The sequence below is a fragment of the Bos javanicus genome, chromosome 2 (genome assembly GCF_032452875.1).
Source record: "Bos javanicus breed banteng chromosome 2, ARS-OSU_banteng_1.0, whole genome shotgun sequence".
Taxonomy (NCBI): Eukaryota; Metazoa; Chordata; class Mammalia; order Artiodactyla; family Bovidae; genus Bos; species Bos javanicus.
In genome coordinates, this window is record NC_083869.1 from 89,680,570 (window position 1) to 89,701,021 (window position 20,452).

Here is a 20,452-nt window from a genome sequence, read left to right on the forward strand (position 1 = left end):
GAATTTTAAAATGTGAAATTACTTTTTCAAGTTTTAATTATTTTCATATTCAAAGGTTTTTACCCAAACTATATTTTAAAAGATCAAAATATGATATAAAATGACCTAGATGCTATGCATTAAACACACACTTGATAAGGGTACAATAGGTCTAGAATGTCAATAGCAGATGCCTCAGCAAATAATTTCTACCCAGAGATTTTTAAAAATATCAATAATGCTCAGGAAACAAAAGTGATTGTCTATCTTAGAATCCAGAGAATACAGTAACCAGAAGCTATTTTATCTCTAGTATTCTCTTGAACCTGGGATAATGAGGTCTTCATAAACCACACACAAATTAGCAGTGAAAGATTTGGCAGAGTAAGCTCTCCAAAATGTGTACATAGTAATTCATGTTCTGAGAAACTAAAGAATATAACCTTCAATTCAGAAAGAATTTCACAGTGTAAAATCATTATTTATAGCACTTGATAATGTCTATAGATTTCTTAAAATACTGTGATTAATCTCTTTGAATGGAACTGTTTTTTAGCTATAGGTATTTCAGAACATTAAGTCTGTACTGATTAATATAACCTAGCCATAAAAAGTTTTCATTCCTGATGTGTATTAAACATTGTTCCCTAAGATAAAGTGCCAAAACTAATTGGCCCTTCATGTTTTAGAAGTCATTATCACCCCTTTCTGATGTAACATTTGGAACAAAACTAGGGCTATTACCACAGATTACATCCAACCTATTTGAATTATGACCTAGGGCCACATTTAGATCTTTAGAGGCCCTAAACATGAAAGACTTTATTTCTACCCTCTCCCATGCAGTTAAAAATAACAGTAAATTACAAATAATTGCAAGTAAGTCCAACTTCCTAAGCCGCTTTTTCCCAGGGTGGTTGGGAGGAAGGAATTAAAATTTTTTAAGTTTTGTATTTGGGGAGATTCCTCTTCTTTATGAATGGTCTAAACCAGCTTTTCTCAACTGAGGTTCCTCATATGAACCATAGAAAGACTTTTTTCTTGTTTCTCCAGTCACATATGCACTCCGGAGAAATAAGAATGGGATATAATTAAGGACCGTAGTCAACTAGAAACATTATATTGGATTGGCCAAGGAGTTTATTCAAGTTTTTCTGTAACATGGAAAAACCCAAATAGACTTTTCAGCCAACCCAACGTATATAGGAGAAAAGTTAATTTATAACTATGGATATCTAGGGTATGAGGACTTGATTCTTTCAAGGGTTTAATTTGCCTTTTAGTAATCTAGCTCTACTGAGATCCAAACTCCCCTTCCGTCCCAGCTTCCACAGGGCCCTTGGCCTCAGGCAAGTGAGAATAGTAGCTGAGAACAATCAACATTGTATGAAGCAGTATCTTGATGGTTAAGTGCACAAGTCTGTGAGCCTGAATGTCTTAAGTGTCTCTGTTCTATCACTCACTAGCTCTGAGACCTTGTTGTTGTTCAGTTGCTAAGTTGTGTCTGACTCTCTGCTATGCCATGAACTGCAGCAAGCCAGGCTTTCCTGTCCTTCACTGTCTCCCTGAGTTTGCTCAAACTCGTCAACTGAGTCAGTGATGCCATCCAACCATCTCTTCCTCTGCTGTCCCCTTCTCCTCTTGCCCTCAATCTTTCCCAGAATTAGGGTCTTTCCCAATGAATCAGCTCTTCACATCAGGTGGCCGAAGTATTGGATCTTCAGTATCAGTCTTTCCAATGAATATTCAGGATGGATTTTCCTTAGGATTAACTCATATGATCTCCTTGCTGTCCAAGAGACTCAAGTCTTCTCCAGCACCACAGTTTGAAAGTGTCAATTCTTTGATCTTCTTTATGTCCAACTTTCACATCCATAACCTGATTACTTGAAAAACCATAGTTTTGACTATACAGACCTTTGTCAGCAAAGTGACATTTTTTTTTTTTTTGGCTTTTGCTTTTCAATATGCTGTCTTGGTTTGTTATAGCTTTTCTTCCAAGGAGCAAGTCTTTTAATTTCATGGCTGCAGTCACCATCCACAGTGATTTTGGAGCCCAAGAAAATGAAATCTGACACTGTTTCTAGTTTTTCCCAATCGACTTGCCATCAAGTGATGGGACCAGTTGCCATGATCTTTGTTTTTTGAATTTTTTAATTAATTGGAGGCTAATTACTTGGTTTTTGCCATACATTGACATGAATCAGCCGTTTTAAGCCAGCTTTTCCACTCTCCTCTTTCACCTTCAAGAGGCTTAGTTCCTCTTCACTTTCTGCCATTAAAGTGGTATCATCTGCATATCTGAGGTTGTTGATACTTCAGATGAAATTTCCTTTTTTTTACAAAGGAAGAGTAATAGTACCTACCTATTGGGGCTTCTCAGGTGGCTCAGTGGTTAAGAAACCGCCTGCTAGTGCAAAAGACACGGGTTCAATCTCTGGGTTGGGAAGATACCCTGGAGAAGGAAATGGCAATACACTCCCGTATTCTTGCCTGGGAAATCCCATGGACAAAGGGGCCTAGTGGACCAGAGTCCATGGGGTTGCAAAGAGTTGGACACGATTGAGTGACTACACCACCATCACCACAACAAACAATACCTATCAGACACTTGTATTAACTGAGAACTGAATAGCGGTATTTTCTGTAAAGTGTTTATAATGGTGCTTGGCACATCCTACCACTGAACAAGCATCGTTTTTAATTCATCCTTGGACCATAAAATATTGTGTCCTGGACCAGAGTTGTATTTGTGTGGAAGGATACTGCCTCCACTACCTTATTAATATTTACTATTACAGTACCTTAAAGTGACTTTCTCCTTTGTACTTTCTCTGTATTTTCTAAGGTTTTCAAAATGAACAAGTAATATTTTGATACTTAAAATTTAAAAATTAAAATTTTTTTTTCCTCAGGCCCTGCTGTGTGGTATGGAGGATCTTATTTTCCCAAACAGGGATTGAATCTGCACCTCCTGCAGTGGAAATGCAGAATCTTAACCAATGGACCACCAAGTAATACATTTTTAATGAAAGGAATACTGAAACTGTCAACTGGTAAAACTCATTCTTCCTAACTAATGGAGAACTAGAGTTGAGGGAAATAATAAGGTCTGGTGAGTTGCCTTAAACCACTCTTCTGGAACTGCTAATCTATACCAGCAATTTTGCATTAAGGCATAACAAGATATAAAAGGGAAGAGAAAGCTTTGGCTCATAAGCAAGGAATACCAGGCATGAGGAAAAAAGGTACAAAAGAGATTTTTCTAGAAAGTGCATGTAAAAGGAAAGGAAAAGGCAGCCTGGGGCTCAGGCCTTTGTTAAATCCATGTTCTAAGAGGTTAAAGTATCTTTAGAAAGACAATGTAGCATTGATCAAGAAGTTTAATGCTAGAGAATGAACTGCTGGTAGAGTATGAGAAAAGCACTTTCATACATTACTGAAGAGTGTAAACGGCACTGTAATAATGGTGGCTCCTCTTGTAAGGACCCAGAAAAGAAAATTAGTTCTAATGTCTCAGTACTAGAAACAGTTGTGCTTCACCTGGGAAACTGATTTATCTTAAGGATATCTCAAAATCACATTGTTAATCTCTCTCTTTGGCTGCTTTAAAGTTCAGAGATAAATATGTACCTCAACAGTAACATAAATGTTGACACATGTTTTATGTATTAATTTCACTCCTGCCTACATGTTATTTCTTATTTTGGGTGCTATATGTAATTTTATATCTTGCCTAAATTTCCTTAACAGGGTATCGTATAAATTAAAAACTTCAGACATACATGAATAAAATTGCATGCTTTGAAAAATGCAATGAAGGACCATTTTAAGCTATGAAACTTAGGTATGATATAAATTAACTCAGGAAAATCCAGTCAAAAGCCAAATAAAGCTGTATTTTATACTGTACAAAAGAAAATTTACATCCTTAATGTAACTAGATACATCTAGGGAAAAATTACACATTTCTCAAGAAACACAATATTTAACATCTTAGATATGTTTCTGCATTGCAGACTGATAATGAATTTTATACATCTTTATTTATAATTTAAAATATTTTTTCATCTCTGGCAGATATTTACAAGGTCAACAGTGACTACATTTCACATTTCAACAATCAACAGCATTAACTAGTTCAGTAAGACAGTTAAGATAATGGCTTACATGCACCAATAAATATGATCTTAAATGTGCATTTCTTCTTCTTCAGCTCTGAAAAAAATGTTTTCACTAGTCCTAGTTTGAAAGGACATCAGTCAATAGAGATCATATTTTCTTCCTGACTATCATATTTAAATTTTAACCAGCACTATTCTCTGAATACTTGGCAAGTTTACACCAAGCTATATAGGTTGATGCTGGTTAAGAAACAAAAACATAAGAGCTGACCTATTCAACCTGTAACCTTTTTGAAGCAAACATATGAAAGTTGGATATTTCCTGTATACTTGTCCATTGTGACAGAGATCAGATACATGATGTTACAGTAGTAAAAAACTCTTTAGAAACTGTAGGTCAGGAGAGTCAAATTATGATGACAAAGTGGGAAAATTATCTTTGCACCATAAAAACTGTTTCACTTAACCAGTTAAACTGAATGTAAAGCCAGTATAAGTTTTAGAATAAGAATCAAAAAACCACCACTGTAACCACTGTAAAGCAGTTAATGAACTTCTTACAAATATTTTAAAACAACACAAAGAACATTTAGTATATGTCTCAGTTCAGTTTGGATGATAAAACTTAAAAAAAAAAAAAAAAAACATAACCGACGTTCATAATTGTTAGAAAGCCAATCTTTTCTAAGATAGCAGATCAACACATTCATTACTTTTTAACTTCTATCTGATATAAAAAAAATAATACATAGAGCCTGTTTGGGACATCAGGTAATATATAAATTCATATCCCCCCAAATCATTATTTAACAGTTTAAGTAAATTCTTTAGTGCTTACTGAACTATTTTAAAAATAAGTGTTTTAACTTTTCTTAACCCAATCGTGTTTTTCTGAGAAGAAAAAAAATACCCAGAGTGATCGAGTACATAAATTATGTAAACAAACATAGTTTTAGCCAATATCATACTTACTAGAAATAACTGACATTGCTCACTTAAAATACACATTTCTATAATTTACCCTCAATTTTTTTAGGAAGTCAAAATATTATACAGTATACCAATTACAGGAATTCTTTTCTCTCCCCCTTTTATTTAATACTGATGAGCAAAATCCTTAATTTGAATTAAGGAGACATGAAAATTTGCCATAAGAAATAATATTTGGACTTGACCCTTAACTGGTACTTTTGCTGGAAGTATAAATGTTGACATTTTACCAACATGATAAGAAAACCTCAAATGGAATCTTGTAGGTTCTGTATATCTGTTCCATATGGAAGAATATTTCCTCCAGGGCTAGAAATCAATCTTTCATGTTAGAAGGGGCCTCATTCCTTAACAGTTAGGTACTTCAAATTTTATATTTGGTTGATTCATTTTCTTTGGTAACTTTTGTAGTTTATGAAGGTGTGAAGAATTTCCTCTGATATCATTAACACTACACTTTTGACATTCAAATACAGCAAACCAGATTGATATGAATTCTGTAGTTGGGGATGGACTGTCCAGTTAAGTTCATTTTCTTTGAAAACAGAAGACTTTCTTTACTAAACCTACCTTCAGATACACAATTCTGAAAAAAAAGACTCATTTATACTTTAAGCTATGCCTAATTCTCATTTTGGGTGTAAAAATCTGTATTAAACAGAAGAGCATAATAGCAGACATCTGAATATGACTTAATTTGTAAACATTTTCACAAAATCCAGAAACAAAACATAGAACTTATGTACCTGTACTATGCTGCCAGTTATTTCACATCATTGCCAGCTACCTGCTAACTTCTATCCTCAACTGTTTGCTCTTCTATTTCTCGTGTGACTAATGGCTAAGATTATAAACATACTGAAGAGACTGAAGTTAAATTTTGTGGTTATGTGGTCAGGTTCAGAAGCAATGTACCTACATGGGCAGGGGAAGGTTGGATGATTATATGACTCCTCTAATTCTAATGGGTTGGGATCACCACACAAATTTCTGGCACCACCAAAAATCCAACAGTTTAAGTGCACATTGGTTGACTCTACAAATAGTATTTCCTATATATGTTCAGTGCCAATATGATATACCCATTAGGTATACAATGTAGGTAATACTAAAATTTATGTCTTACATTATCAACACGACCACCTTGGCAATGGAAAGCTGTATCAATCTGGTGACTCTTGGTTTTTTTTTAGCACTGTTAACAATTTTATACTGCATCCCATTTTATAATCTGGCAAATATTCTAACATTTAGAGTTTAAGCTATCAATTATTTCTAGCTGATTTTCAAACAGCTTGTTTCTAAAAAGCACTTTTTAAAAAATTAAAGTATTTTTACAAATAAGTGTCTCAACCGACTTAGTGGTTTGAAACATGACAATAATCATTCAACTTGAAAGATAAAAAGTCTCAGGTTCAGACTGTTTACATAGCCATAGTATAGAAAAAATTGCTCTAAAATTGTTGTAGATTTTCTGACCACTGTCATGACTTATTAAACATTTTTAAACTAAAAAACAAGTATGTAACTGAAATACTGATTTTTAAAAAGCAAAACCATAAAACTTACTTTGTAATTCCAAGATCAGAAATGGAGAGAGCCTCCTTGCTAGTGTCTGTATAAATAGTGTACTACCCACTGAAGATACGTACTAGTATTTTTATTTACAGATGAACATGCAGAGAATTAAATGAGACTTACTGATTGTCAACAATTAAAAGTACTCAAAAATGGACCCATATTAACTCGTCCGAGTAGGAAAAACACCCCACTTCATTAAAATATTCACAAAAATGGTGCAAACAAAACTTAAAAGGAGTTATTCTCAGTACTTCAGTAAAGCTACCAAGTGGAATTTGAAAATGTAGGTTGGAAATATTGAGCTTATATAGCTGGGACCATCGCATTTAAGACATTTTATACCATATATACACTTTAGATGACATGGGTCACCATTCTGTTATGGAACCATAAGCTTCACTATAAATCTTTTTCCATCACAGAAGGAAATAATTGCTTGTTATCTATCTGGTCTGAGCACAAGGTTCAATCTCTTTACATGAGAAATTATGGAATCAAATTTATCTTTACTTTGCAATACTACACTGTGCAATACAGTTAACCTGCCACCTAGGTGACTGTGAAAGCTGGCTGATTCAAAAATTTCTTAAGATAGCTAGAAACACTGATTAAAGTCATTTTCGCTGGGTTTATTTTTGCATTTAAATAAATTCCCCAAAACATAATAAACTATAAAATGGCAGCATACAATTGTTAAGTGGCAGAAAACAGTAAGGCATAAATTAGAGTAAGAAAAATGTATCTATCCTTCCCCATCTATGTTTATTACTCTACATTTTTCTCTGGATTTAATACTTTTCTTAATGTGCTATATTCACCACTACTAGACCCAAACTGTAAAGAAATTGCAGAATTGGAGTGTGTTCCATAACCACACTCACCATATGATGAGTGAAAGGAGGCAGTGGGGTGTTAATATGCATTTGACGGGAGACAGGAGTTTGACTCTGGCTCTGCTTCTAAGTTATGTGACTTTGAGCACATTACAACCTTTTTGAGCCTCAGTTTCCTGAGAATGGATATGAAGGAGTGGGTGCTGGGAGACTCCTAGATTATCTCTATGGTCTCTTTAGAACAAAAAAATTGACTTTATAATAAATAGGCACAGGAGAATCATTGGGAAGGTAAGACTAGTGGTAATGATCAGGATTTCAAATTACAATCATCATGCTCCCATGCAGCTTCTCAAAATATTTTCATATTTAAAAATCTTACTACTAAGCTAGCTTTCACTTTACACTTGATTTGTTCTAAAATATATATGTGTTCTAGTAACATGATTTCAAATTAACATCATAGAGAAGAATTCTCAAAACTTGCAGATAATTTCCTTGTATTTCTTAATTGAACCTGGCATAGATAACATCAAATTGTTTTATTATAGAAAACAAGTATTTTCACCCTAACTAGCTTGTCCATAAATGAAAGAACTTTTTAAAATGGAAGTTAGGAAGTATAAAAACAAAAAGTTGTTAAAGGATAAAGCGTGAATATTGCTGGCATATATTTGTAACAGTTGTATATCTGAAAATTATTTTACATTAAATGCAATAATGCAAATGAATATTTTAAAAATCTCTTAGAAAATGTGACTATGGTTTATGACTGACTCATTCCATTTTAACTATATCTTGCACAGGAAATCTGTTCTAAGACACCAAATGCAAAATTTGAACTAAATGAAATATTTCTTCTTTGGGGCCAAATTATACCACTTAAAAGAATGGAACACAAATGTTAGAGGATCATGAAACATTAATGGATATATGTATGTACAAAATATATATGAATACACATAGATACATGAAATCCTTTAAGTTGAAAGTTTTTCAAAACCAGCTTTTCAAGTGTAACATAAGATTTCTAACAAATCAGACAAAGGGTTTATTATGTCTTTTACAGTTTTTGCTGTAAATTTGGTATTATTTGGGGTTTTTTTTTGTGCTATAACTATAAGCATGCTAGATTTAGGTGCCAATAAATGTACAACTTGCTAAATTAAAAACAACCCTTCAGCCTCTTAAATCAACCAGGCAGTTTTACCATAAAGTGACTGATCTCCAGCCATGGTCAAGATCTTACCTCCTGTTAAGTATAATGCTCTTTTCTTTTCATACCTGAAACTTTGCTTTCCTTATTATGTTATATATCTTTACACCTCATTTATTTGGCTGCTTTTAATTCATTTATCTGACATCCCTTAGTTAAATTAAAAGAAAAGATATCTAAAATATGTCTTTGTGATATATACATATACACACCATATATATACACACACATACACACACACATATATATACACAAATCAATAAATCTCTATTTATCAACTTTTAGCTTTTCTTCAGACTTTGGCAATGTTATAGGTAATAGTTCAGGTCCTAGTTTTCCATTTTCATATGAGCTGAAAAATATTACACACCACCAAATTCAAACAAGCATCTCACTGTTTTCATAAAGATTCTAACAGAAAGTACCTTACAAAACCCCCCAAAATAAAAACCTCTTACAATAAAAAGGAAGGGGCTGGATTTTAAGATGTGAAAAAATGAGAAGCATTTTTCTGGTTATTTTATCAAAATCTATTGGAATTTTAATCAGTAGAGGTAATATTTCAAACTTTGTTAATTAGGAGAATACTTGCTTTCTGTAAATTCAGTATATTTTTCTTTTACAATAATAAAATAAGAATGTCTAAATGTACAAAGTATTCATCGCTCTGAATATTGTGTGGAAGAATGTATAGCAGTTCAAGTCATGATACACTGATTTTCAAAAACCAATATATTTTCTTCTATTTCAATCAAGCATTAGAGCCTGGGACCCAGATGAGTTCATAATGAAATCTTATCCAACCAAATCAGAACTAAAAAAAAATAATTTCTAAAAAAACCAATAATGCATTTTCATAGCCTCTTAGCACAGTTACCAAAAGCTACTTACATACATTCAACATCTAGCTTACTGGCATGATTTCAAAGATTTATAAAAATGAGAACTTTTGCAGATATATGATTAGAAGGTACACAAATTGCATTACATTAAACACAAAGGCAGTGTGGTCCTTGTAGGAGAAATCAAGTCAGTACCCCCTGGTAGAAATGCTCTATAAAAATGTGTCACATTGAAGCGTCAGTGTTTTCAGCCAATTATCTGTCCCTGATGTATTTCCTTGGAGTATATGACCTATCAGGACTTCAGGTTTCTTAATCCAAAATATCTGACTGAATTTAGGTACATCTAGAAAGCAGCTGAAAGGGTTTCTCCAATAATCTGACATCATAGAAAGTGGGTTGAGAAATCCCTCTCTTTACCTGAAGACGTACTTGTTCTACTTCAGTCATCATCAGCTCACAAAGAAAAAAAAAAAAATCAAAACTTCCCCTCACACAAACAATTCCACACAATCTAAACAGAAACTGCCCCCTCCCCCCATAAAACCCCAGCACCGAAGTGTCAATCATTCCTGGGAAATAGAACAAGCCCCTTGGATTCTCTGATTTATTAGCTGTTCAAACTCAAAGGACAGAAATGACCTTATGTCCCTGTGGGGAGGAGGGAAGACATGTTAATAATGACTATAGAGCCATTGAGAAAGTGCATTATCTATTACACAATCAACTTAGAGCCCTGTCCTCCAACAGAGGTGGCCACAACTTGATTCAAATGCCTCAGTAATTGAACATTGTATCCTCGAGATAAAGGAGATGGGGGAAAAAAAGAGCCACCCTCATTTTAATGAAAAAGTGCAGCAGTCTACCACCTTTCCCCATGCTTCTCAAGAAAATGATTGCACAGACTCAGAGAAGTCCAAAGTCATAGCAGAATCTCTGAGGCACTCCTGGTTAAGAGAGAAAAAATATGATCCAGTTATCTTCATAGTTCTACAGATTATGAGAACAAACCCGTTTTTTTTTTTTTTAAACAAAAGCCGAAGTATCATTCATAGGGATCATATACACCATTTCCTCTAACATAACCTCAGTCTCACAGTGTTGAAATGGGACCGATCAGCCTACGATGGATTGCACATCACCCAAGGAGAAACGAAGGTGTGGAAAACGCGAACATTTTCTACTGCTTCACAAATACGTTTACAAGGAACAGGTGAAGAGACGATATAGGAAAGAGAGAAAAGAAAACCTTATTGCTGTTTCCATACAAAATACAGTATGAAGATACCTAAACTAAATCAGATCTGTTTATGATTACCAATGTTTTCACAATATGGGATGAAGTGTCTTCTTGCACAATGAAATGTTCAGTCTAGAAGATAAGCAGAAAGATGAGAGAGAGGATATCAAGACTACACCTGGGATATTAGCTGCATATTGAAACTTGGGGATCGAGACTGCTTGGTTAAGGGAGCTCCTGGGCTGAGGAGCTCTTTACCTTCTGTAGCTTGACCTAGCCGGTCTTCCTGTAGACTGACCGTTGAATATCGATTAGCATTGTTAGCTGCTAGATTAGTAATACCCTCAGTGCCAACCCCAATGCTGGTACTTGCTTGACTGCCATTTACATAGTCAAATGATTTACTTGAGGAAGCACTGGCTGTCCGGATTAGATTAATGCTATTAGTTTTTGGCACCACCTGGCCAGCAGGCAGGCTCAGGTGTTTCTTCATCGGTGTCAGCTCAATTGAATCTACACTAAGATCAGTTGGTTGCTGTACATACTGCCTGCGAACTACTGAATCTCGAGGGCTCTCATTGGATTTGATGGCAGAAGTTGTTTCTTTATCCTTGGCTGAACGCCCAGTTGCTACTTTCCTTAAGCTTCCCCTCTGAGAAGAGGAGGATGGTTTGGTCCCAATTGGCTGGCTGCTGAGGGAAGCCCCTGATGAAAATCCTTCATCTGCATCATTCAGGTTTACCGACTCCTCTCCTCCATTTATACCCTCAGCACCTAAAAAACAAATCAGACAGACTCAGCAATAGCTAAATTAAATAAAAAGCAGCCGTGAATAACAACTCAACTGACCTTTTCTCCTAGGTAATGTTTGCTATAGGTCAGCAATGACCCTTGCTACAAACACTTTCCCTAAATAATTTAGGGGAAGGAGCCTCAATCTATACAGAATTCTCATGTTATTTATTCTGTTCATTTAGCTTTAATTAGGCTAGCTTATGTAAAACTATTCACGAGCAAGTCTAGCGTACTATTAGTATCAATATTTAGACACACAACTGTAGGTAAAATAGTGATCGTAAATCTTTATGATACACCTTGTCAATTTGAGGTGAGCATATCTGTCTAAAAAAACAAAAATTTTCCTATCTTCCTTAACCTGTCATAAAATAGGAGACCCTTCTAATTTCAGTCACCCAGAATAATGTCAAAAACCCATCCCCAAACCCCTTTTAACTACTATGAAATTTTATATTTAACAGCTAATTGCTTCTAAATAGCTTTAAAATCTTTAACATGGAACTAGTACATTTTCTAACTCTAAACTAAAAATTCTACATTGCTTCTAGTAACTTCAGTCATATTTTGTCTTATGAACATGCCTACTCACTGGTTTCCATATTTTCTTGATCAGTTAATGTGAAAATATTTGATTAACAGAGAACAAAGGTAAGAACCAACAAGGATACTGAGGAAGAATTTTTTACTATTTTATAATATAATAAATAATATATAATAATTTTATGTTATATATTTATATAATATTTTAGATTTTAAATATTGAGATATATTATTTTGGGATCACAAAATACTTATAGTATTCCATTAAGTTTCATGCAGAAACTGTAGTTAACAAAAGAATTCTTATCTTAGGATTTTGTAAGAAAAGAAGCATGTATTCAGTTTGGGTTTTCAGAAAGCCCGATTCCTTTACTGAAAGTATGATCAACACTCTCTTAGAAAATAGAACATTTGCTTTTTTCAAAAACTGACAGAAGTTTGCTACCTTTAAAATATGTTTACCAGATTGTAAGAAAGTTCAGTCTAAATCTATATTCAGAAATCAATATTTTAGCTAAGGTAAACTGTTAGGACAGAAATCCAAAAAAATATCACTTTGAGATACAAGTTACCTAAGTAAAATATACACAAAATACTTAAACACAATCTTTATTTAACATAGTACTTGGAAAAATATAAATATTTTCTCATATGGATTAGTTATTTCTTTCCTTCAAAAGAAGAATGAAATAGGCTATCCTTAAAGCAAAAGGCATCTTCTTGTTATATCCAGCAGTTTAGTAATCTTTATTCATCATGCAAAGCCATATGAAAATGCAGCTGACACCACTTCTCTCAACCCCTTCCTCAAGAACAGTATATAGTGTACATCAAAATAAAAACTTTAAATTATATTTATATCACATCTAAGCAATTTATTTATAATTACTATGAAGAACTCCACAATGCCCAGGAAAAGATAGTTACTGGTTCAGAATTAAGATCAGTAATATAAAACTAGAAGTGAACAGAAATATGTCATTGGCTATACATATGGTTAGGAAAAGAGACTGAGAGACTTAGTGCTAGCTTCTGAATTTTGCCACATGCAGATCTGATGCCCAAGCAATATGGCCATAAAAGAGATATGACAATGTAGACACCACCATGCAAGAGAACCTACTGATATTTTATATACTAGGAAATGCTATTTCAGTATAGTGGAACACTGAATATACTTTAATCACAAGCACGGTCCTCAGTTTAGTAATAATTTTAAATACAGCTTTAAAAGTCATAAATGTTACTTAACAATCAGGATAAAGGTAGGTGATGAATTCTCTCTTCAATTCCAACACGTAATAAATACAACTTTAACTGTAAAACTATTTAAAACCTTTAGAAAACATGTTTTCTTTTTTCGTTTGGTTGCACCACATGACTTGTGGGATTTTAGTTTTCTGACAACTGACTGAACCTGGGTCCTCAGCAGTTGAGAGAGCAGAGTTCTAACCACTGCAGTGCCAGGTGAAATTCCCTTCTTTTTCTTTTAGAAGGTCAATTATTGATGCTAAACCAAAAGCTCCAGCAGACTTCAGAATTACCGAAACTTTTCATTAGTTTTAATAATTTCCATATTTCTGTCTAAAAAACTTCAAGGAATAAAAAGGCTATTATGTCTAATAACATTTTCCTTCTAATTTTCTCCTTGGGTGATAATACTATTCATGAGCCAAAGATGAGACAACCAAAAAGATTTTTAATGAACTTTCCTATTTATGTTTGCTTTTCCTTAAAAATTAGCTTTTACTAATACTCATTTAAAGCTACAATTAAACTAGATTAAAAGGCGAAATAACTTAAGAAATTTCGAACACACCAATGGGATTCATTCCTTTTCTAAATGGCCATACCCCAGCTTCACAACCTGAAATTTTATCAGTAATAGGAGATATTAAAACAGGATGTTTTAACATTTAATAGGACATTTTAAAGGAATTATTATTTTTTCCTTTTTTCAAAGTGTATGACTTATGATTAATAGGAAAAAATGATTCTACCCAATCCCATACTTAAATTTCATCAATGTTAGTGATTATTGTACTACATTTAGCATGGATACTCCAATATTCTAACAATGGCAGTAGATACACTTCAAGTGGCTCATTTAGTCATCAAGAAAGTGGAGAACAGATGTTGATCAATTTAGGCCAACTATGAATTTGACATCTATTCATATACTTATTTTTACGCCTTATACAAGACACAACTGACTCCCAGGAATAACATAAAGAGATATAGAAAAAATGAAAAGGAAAGGCTGTGTCCTTCACACGGTTCTCTTCATAGTACCAACTTCTTTGGGTCCCTAGATCATGCACATGCAACACTGTTAAATGAAGTCAGGTCACTCTGGGCAAATGGGCAAGGGAACAGAAGGTAGATTTAGATTCTTACTGAGCATGCTCAAATTTTTAATGCACCAAAAAGCAAGAGATTTTCCTAAGGTGGAATAAATAAAAATAAGTAACCTATTTTAAAACTACTTGCTATATTTCATAAATTAGTGTACAAGTTCCACAGCAGCAATACATTAAATAATGAAAAAACTATTAGGCCACAATATCCTCTTTTATAAAACCGATTTCTATGGCATTACATGTTAAACAGCAAATAAATACTTTCCTATCAGAGAGAAGTGTTCTTTTATAGATAATGGTCGTGGCTGTGATGGTGGTGGAGGGGTAAAAAAAAATTCTCATTTGAGATACCCATACTGTATAAACAAGGATCTATTAGGATTTATGACTTCTAAATAATACATTTCACTTCTGTTTGGGAGCTATATAAGATAATCATTTTTTACAATAAATGATAAAAAGGTAGTGTGCACCAGGAGAGTACATTTATAGAGGAAAGATGTCAGTAGTTCAGACCCAGGCAACTTGATTTGAAGATTATAAGAAGCCAATCAATACTGGTTTATTCTGTCAAAGAGATAAGAAGTTTTTGTTAATTGGCCACCCTGGGACTAGAGACCAATCAGCCAGCTCCATTTCAGTCCCATTTCTCAAAGATAATGTACTAAAGCTTTAAAACTCTCCTCACCTATTTTCCAAATAATACATTATCAACTAAATGAAATTGATACACATTGAATAATAAGGCTCAGGTCCATTGGGTGCATTTTTCCTTTCCTGATGTTAGAATAAACATGCTCAGTAATGAAGAAATCCCAAGCATTTGCAGACCTTTTGGAGATAGGCCTCTCCCTTGTTAGTAGCCATGCCAAGCTGCTCTTTAATACACAGGGATGCAGACTCCAGGCCAGCACAAATGGTAACTAAAGATTGTACCTGACCTGGTGCTAGCATATAGGGGGGGTGCGCTTTGCAAGGAGAGTCTAATACACCCTGGGGTAGTGGAAACACACACTAGAATGGAAAGATGTTCTGCTTGGGGACAGAGAGCCAGGATCCTTCTCCAGCAACTGCCTCACTGACTTCTGCCTCCTCATCTCTGTCCTACCCTCTGTTGTGGCTGCTGCTGAGTTGGGCTCCGGTGAGCCGTGCTCAGGAGTCCTGTGCACCAGCACCTCCCCCTCTTGCACACGTTTGATCCCTAGGTCAGTGGAGCCGTGTTGGATCGGGGAGCCAGGAATACTCGAGTCAGCCTCGTTTGAGAAGTCAAAGCCATCTGGGATTCAACATATAAAATTTTAGTGCTTTTTTGCTGCTCTATTCTTTTCTGAGCATTTTGACCCAGGCAGATAAGAGAATGTATATATGGATATGACATAAACACAAACATTATTTATATAGTTACATGTGTGTGCACAGCATGCACACACATAAGGCAGCAGATGAACAATGTGAGGTTTGCAAATGAATAGGAGAAAAAAATAGAGATCATTAAAATGGCAATTAATCTCTCTTAGGCAAGACAGCTTGACTATTCAAGTAGCATATGCCTATGAAATACTGCTGGACTCAGCACTTACAAGACAAGGAAAAGAAAGATAAAAATCAGTTATTTTATGTATAGCTTGTATTATACCATTAGTTTGGCCAGTTATATAATTTTCTCCCACACTGCTCATACAGGTACCTTTTTTCAGAAACAAGCTTAAAGAAATTTTTTTTCTATTGTTATTACTAGTTAAAAAAAAATTAACTTGATCTTATTTTCTGTTTCAACATTCAGAGAGCAGTTTAAATAACATCTTTCTACTTTATAAAATATATATACATATTTATATTAAAATGAATTCAGGTATACAAACCACATTTCTACTGCTATTTTTAACAACTAAACAATTTTACTTTAACTACAAGAGTACTATAATATCATGTGTAAATATAGTCTGTAAAAACAGTGATAAATTTACTTTAACCCATGAGCGGGCTATAGGGATTTTATATTCACCTTCTCTCCTCCATCTATGGCGACGGATTGAAGCTGTTGTAATCGCACTCCGAGAAATCCTCGGCACTGTTGGAGTGACTTCGACTTTAAGTACTTTCTGGCCTTCTTGTGAAGAATCAGGAGCATCAAATGGTAATGAATTTTTCATGGCATTGGCAACCTAAAATGATAAGTCTATATGTACTTACATCCAATATACAATTTATGCTTACTGCACATTTCATGTTTCCATACTTTCTTGAATATGTATTTAAAAGTTGCTCTACAAAATAGAAAAGTATAATGTGTCAGAAATGTTTATATTTCCACTGGTCTGTATTCTTTTGGGTAGGCTTCTAAGATGAGAATTCATTTAAAAATATGAGTCACACACCCTCATGGACTCTCTGAAGTTGCTGGCTTTCAAGGAGAAAATAGATTCCAAAGAGTTTTAAACATATGAACCCTGATACAAGAAAATTTGGAGTAAGTTTCTTTCTGATTCTTCAGATGATAAATAACATGCAAAATTTAATTTATAATTAAAAAAATTAGCTTTGTTTTCATGAGGAGACATCTTTCCTAAACCCATCTGGCACTTTGTTCCATCAAGTTCTGCCCTCTGTGGAGGAGAGTGAGGTATCTGGCTGGAAAGTAATAGCCATTGGCTGCTCCATGTTTTCTGACTGAGTAGTGCTGACCTAGCAAAGATCTTGAGCTAGAGGACCATCTTTCTCCCTCACTCTCCACTTGGACAGGACAAGTGAAATGGAGCAAGCTGGATACCCCTGCCTGCTCTGCCAACTCAAACCTTCTCTCCCAACTCAAACCTTCGCTCCAGTGGGCTGTTTCAACATCTTAACTAAAGGGTAGGGAGTGAAGTCTTTCAATCTCACCTTAATCAGCAATAAAGATGGTACTTGTTTTTCTATCTATCAACTATTTTATCTATTTATCATCTGGCTCTGTTTTTGAATACAGAAAAGGAATGTCATTTCCTGGGTCCCTTGGAGACCCATAGCAATAAAGGATTATTCTAGAACTATAGATTATGAATCTCTTTACCTATATTGCCTTGGAAATGCCACTTCTACTTAATTTATAAGACAGGGATGAAATTATAAATTTAAAGAGTCTCGCAAATGCAAGGTGTATTATCAAGGTGTAATTTTTTTATCTTCTTGTCCACTTGTTTTTTGTTTTTGGTCACACTGTGCAGCTTGTGGGATCCTGGTTCCCCAACCAGGGATGGAACTCTTGCCCTTGGCAGGGACAGAGCAGAGCCCTAACTAATACTGTCAGGGAATTCCCTATGCAATCTTTTTTTTTTTTTTTTTTACAGTAAACTTTAGGGTAAAATTAGGGATGCTGACATGAGGAAAAAAGAAAATTCAAATATGACAGAATTATATAAATGTCACTTCAATAAATTTATATTTAGCTTAAACTATAAAAAAGACATGAAAAAATTACTCAAAAATTATACTCTTAAATTGTTGCAAGTAAAAATACATAAATAATTTTAAAAATACAACTATTTAAAAAAATATACAACTCTAAAAATACTAGAAAAAATTTAGAAAATACAGAAAATTGCAAAGAAATAAAAACTATCCAGCTGAATCACCTAGAGAACTATTAACATTTGTTATGTTTCCTTTGTCCTGTCTAGATTAAAAAGAAAATAGCTATATACTACTTTACTACTAACACAGCTAGCATGTTTCCTTAATATTAATTTTCAAATAAATAATTTCATCAAGTAAATAACTTAATGATTCTCTGTTGTAAAATAATGTTTAGAGTTCAGATTCCTTTGCATTTAAAACAAACCTTGATCTAGTGTTCACAATACATTAAAAAAAATTTTAAGTAGTTTCTTGGGAAATGTTGGTAAAGATGGGATAGTAGCTCAAAGAAAACACATATACATTACCAAAAGGATGTGCAGAGTTATGTCATACTGTTACTGGTAACAATAAAAAATGCCCCCTCACCCTACTACTGGACGTTCAAATTTAGTTTTTTATTGACCATCTTACCTTTTGGAGATATAGTTATTTTTGGAAGAGTATGAAATTTTTATGTAAAACTAAATATTAACTTGCTTTTTTTGTCATGCCTGTTGATAACTAGTTCATATTAATTTTGGTTTTAGAAAACTGATGGTTTATGGACTTCCCTATAGGTCTAACGGTTAAGACTTTGTGCTTCCACAGCAGAGGGTACAGATTTGATACCTGGTCAAGGAACTAAGATCCCACATGCCATACTGCATGGCCAAAAAATAAAACAACGCCCCCTTCCCCCCTCCAAAACAAAACAAAAAACTGATGGTTTAGAATTTAGATGTTTATGTAGTTAAAAAAAATATCAACCTTTTTTGGTGATGTGTTCAGTCACTTAAATATAGATAGCCTTTCCTTCTCCAAAAATTTGAGCAAATATTTATAGCCTCTCTTCTTTCTTTTCTTAAAGGATTTCAAGACACTTAATTCTTTAATTTATTTGAACTTTATTTTGCTATGTTGTAAAATAAGAGGATCTAAAACAATTTTGTTTCCTTTCCAACTGTTGGTATGGAATAAACCTGTTTTCCCCCTCCAATGATTAGTACTGCCTCATACATTACATACTGAATTTTATACCAGTAGTACCCTTTTACGGAAAAGGCAATGGCACTCCACTCCAGTACTCTTGCCTGGAAAATCCCATGGACGGAGGAGCCTGGTGCGCTGCAGTCCATGGGGTCGCTAAGAGTCAGACACGATTCAGCGACTTCACTTTCACTTTTCACTTTCATGCACTGGAGAAGGAAATGGAAACCTACTCCAGTATTCTAGCCTGGAGAATCCCAGGGACGGGGGAGCCTGGTGGGCTGCCGTCTATGGGGTCGCATAGAGTCAGACATGACTGAAGCGACTTAGCAGCAGCAGCAGCAGCAGTACCCTTTTTAGGCACAGGAAAGTTTAACAAAAAGTAAATATAATAACTTACCAATAGTGGTTGAGAAAAGAGTTCTAGTTGAGCTCTATAGATGATGTCATCAAGGACTTCCTGGCCAAGGTCCCATTGTCCATTATACCTATGGAGAAGCAGATTACAGTCTCTAGCAAATATCTCTCATTTTCAATAACAATTTTTTTTATTGCTCCAAGTCCTATTATTTTGGTTCTGTAACAAGATTTTCACATTAATTTTTGCATCATGAATTTCTAAACTATCCCAATTTTGGTTATAAGAACAAAAAGAAAAATTTAAATATTAACATTTAAAATATTTCACAGATATCTCTTAAAGATAATTGGATTTTATCATGTGTTGATATCTGGGTTATCTATTTGAATTCATGAAAATCTGGGTTATGAACTATGTGACAGTATTCAGACTTCAGTTTCATGACTAGTTATATTTTAAAAGTACTGAAAGGGCTATGAATAATTATATGTCAACAAACTGGACAATCCAGAAAATGGATGAATTCCTAGAAACATACAAACTACCAAGACTGAATCATGAAGAAATAAAAATCTGAACACACCCATCACTGTACCCACAGGAAATTGAATCATTAATCAAAAACCTCCCAATAAGTAAAAGATGGTCCCAATAAGGACCAGATGGATTCATGAGTGAATTCTATCACACATTTAAAGAAATAATATCAATCCTTAAATTCTTCCAATAGTGAACACTTTCACAGTCATATCATGAGGCCAGCATCCCCCTCATACAAAAACCAAACAAGGACACTATAAGAAAAGAAAATTACAAGCCAATATACCTCTGAGAAACATAGCATAAATGCAAAAATCCACAGCAAAATATTAGCAAACTATATTCAACAACTGATCACATACCACGATCAAGTGGGATTTATCTTGGGATGCAAGGATGGTTCAACATCTACAATTTAATCAACTGTGTGTGATACACCATATTAACAAAATGAAGGATAAATCCAT

The 20,452-nt window shown here is 34.3% G+C and overlaps 1 protein-coding gene across 5 annotated transcripts in view; it reads right to left on the reverse strand.

The window, feature by feature from the left end:
• Nucleotides 1-3,857: 3,857 nt before the first annotated feature.
• HYCC2 (hyccin PI4KA lipid kinase complex subunit 2) overlaps nucleotides 3,858-20,452 on the reverse strand; it is a 64,156-nt gene continuing 47,561 nt past the window's right edge. For 4 of the 5 annotated variants that reach the window (XM_061381333.1, XM_061381343.1, XM_061381353.1 and 1 more), the window contains 4 exons: nucleotides 19,485-19,572; nucleotides 16,509-16,668; nucleotides 15,612-15,779; nucleotides 3,858-11,579 (listed from right to left, as the gene is read on the reverse strand). In XM_061381333.1, coding sequence (XP_061237317.1) covers nucleotides 10,978-11,579; nucleotides 15,612-15,779; nucleotides 16,509-16,668; nucleotides 19,485-19,572 — 1,018 coding nt within the window. In that variant the 3' untranslated portion in view covers nucleotides 3,858-10,977. The remainder of the gene's footprint in view (nucleotides 11,580-15,611; nucleotides 15,780-16,508; nucleotides 16,669-19,484; nucleotides 19,573-20,452) is intronic. The other variant, XM_061381363.1, reaches the window with a different exon arrangement.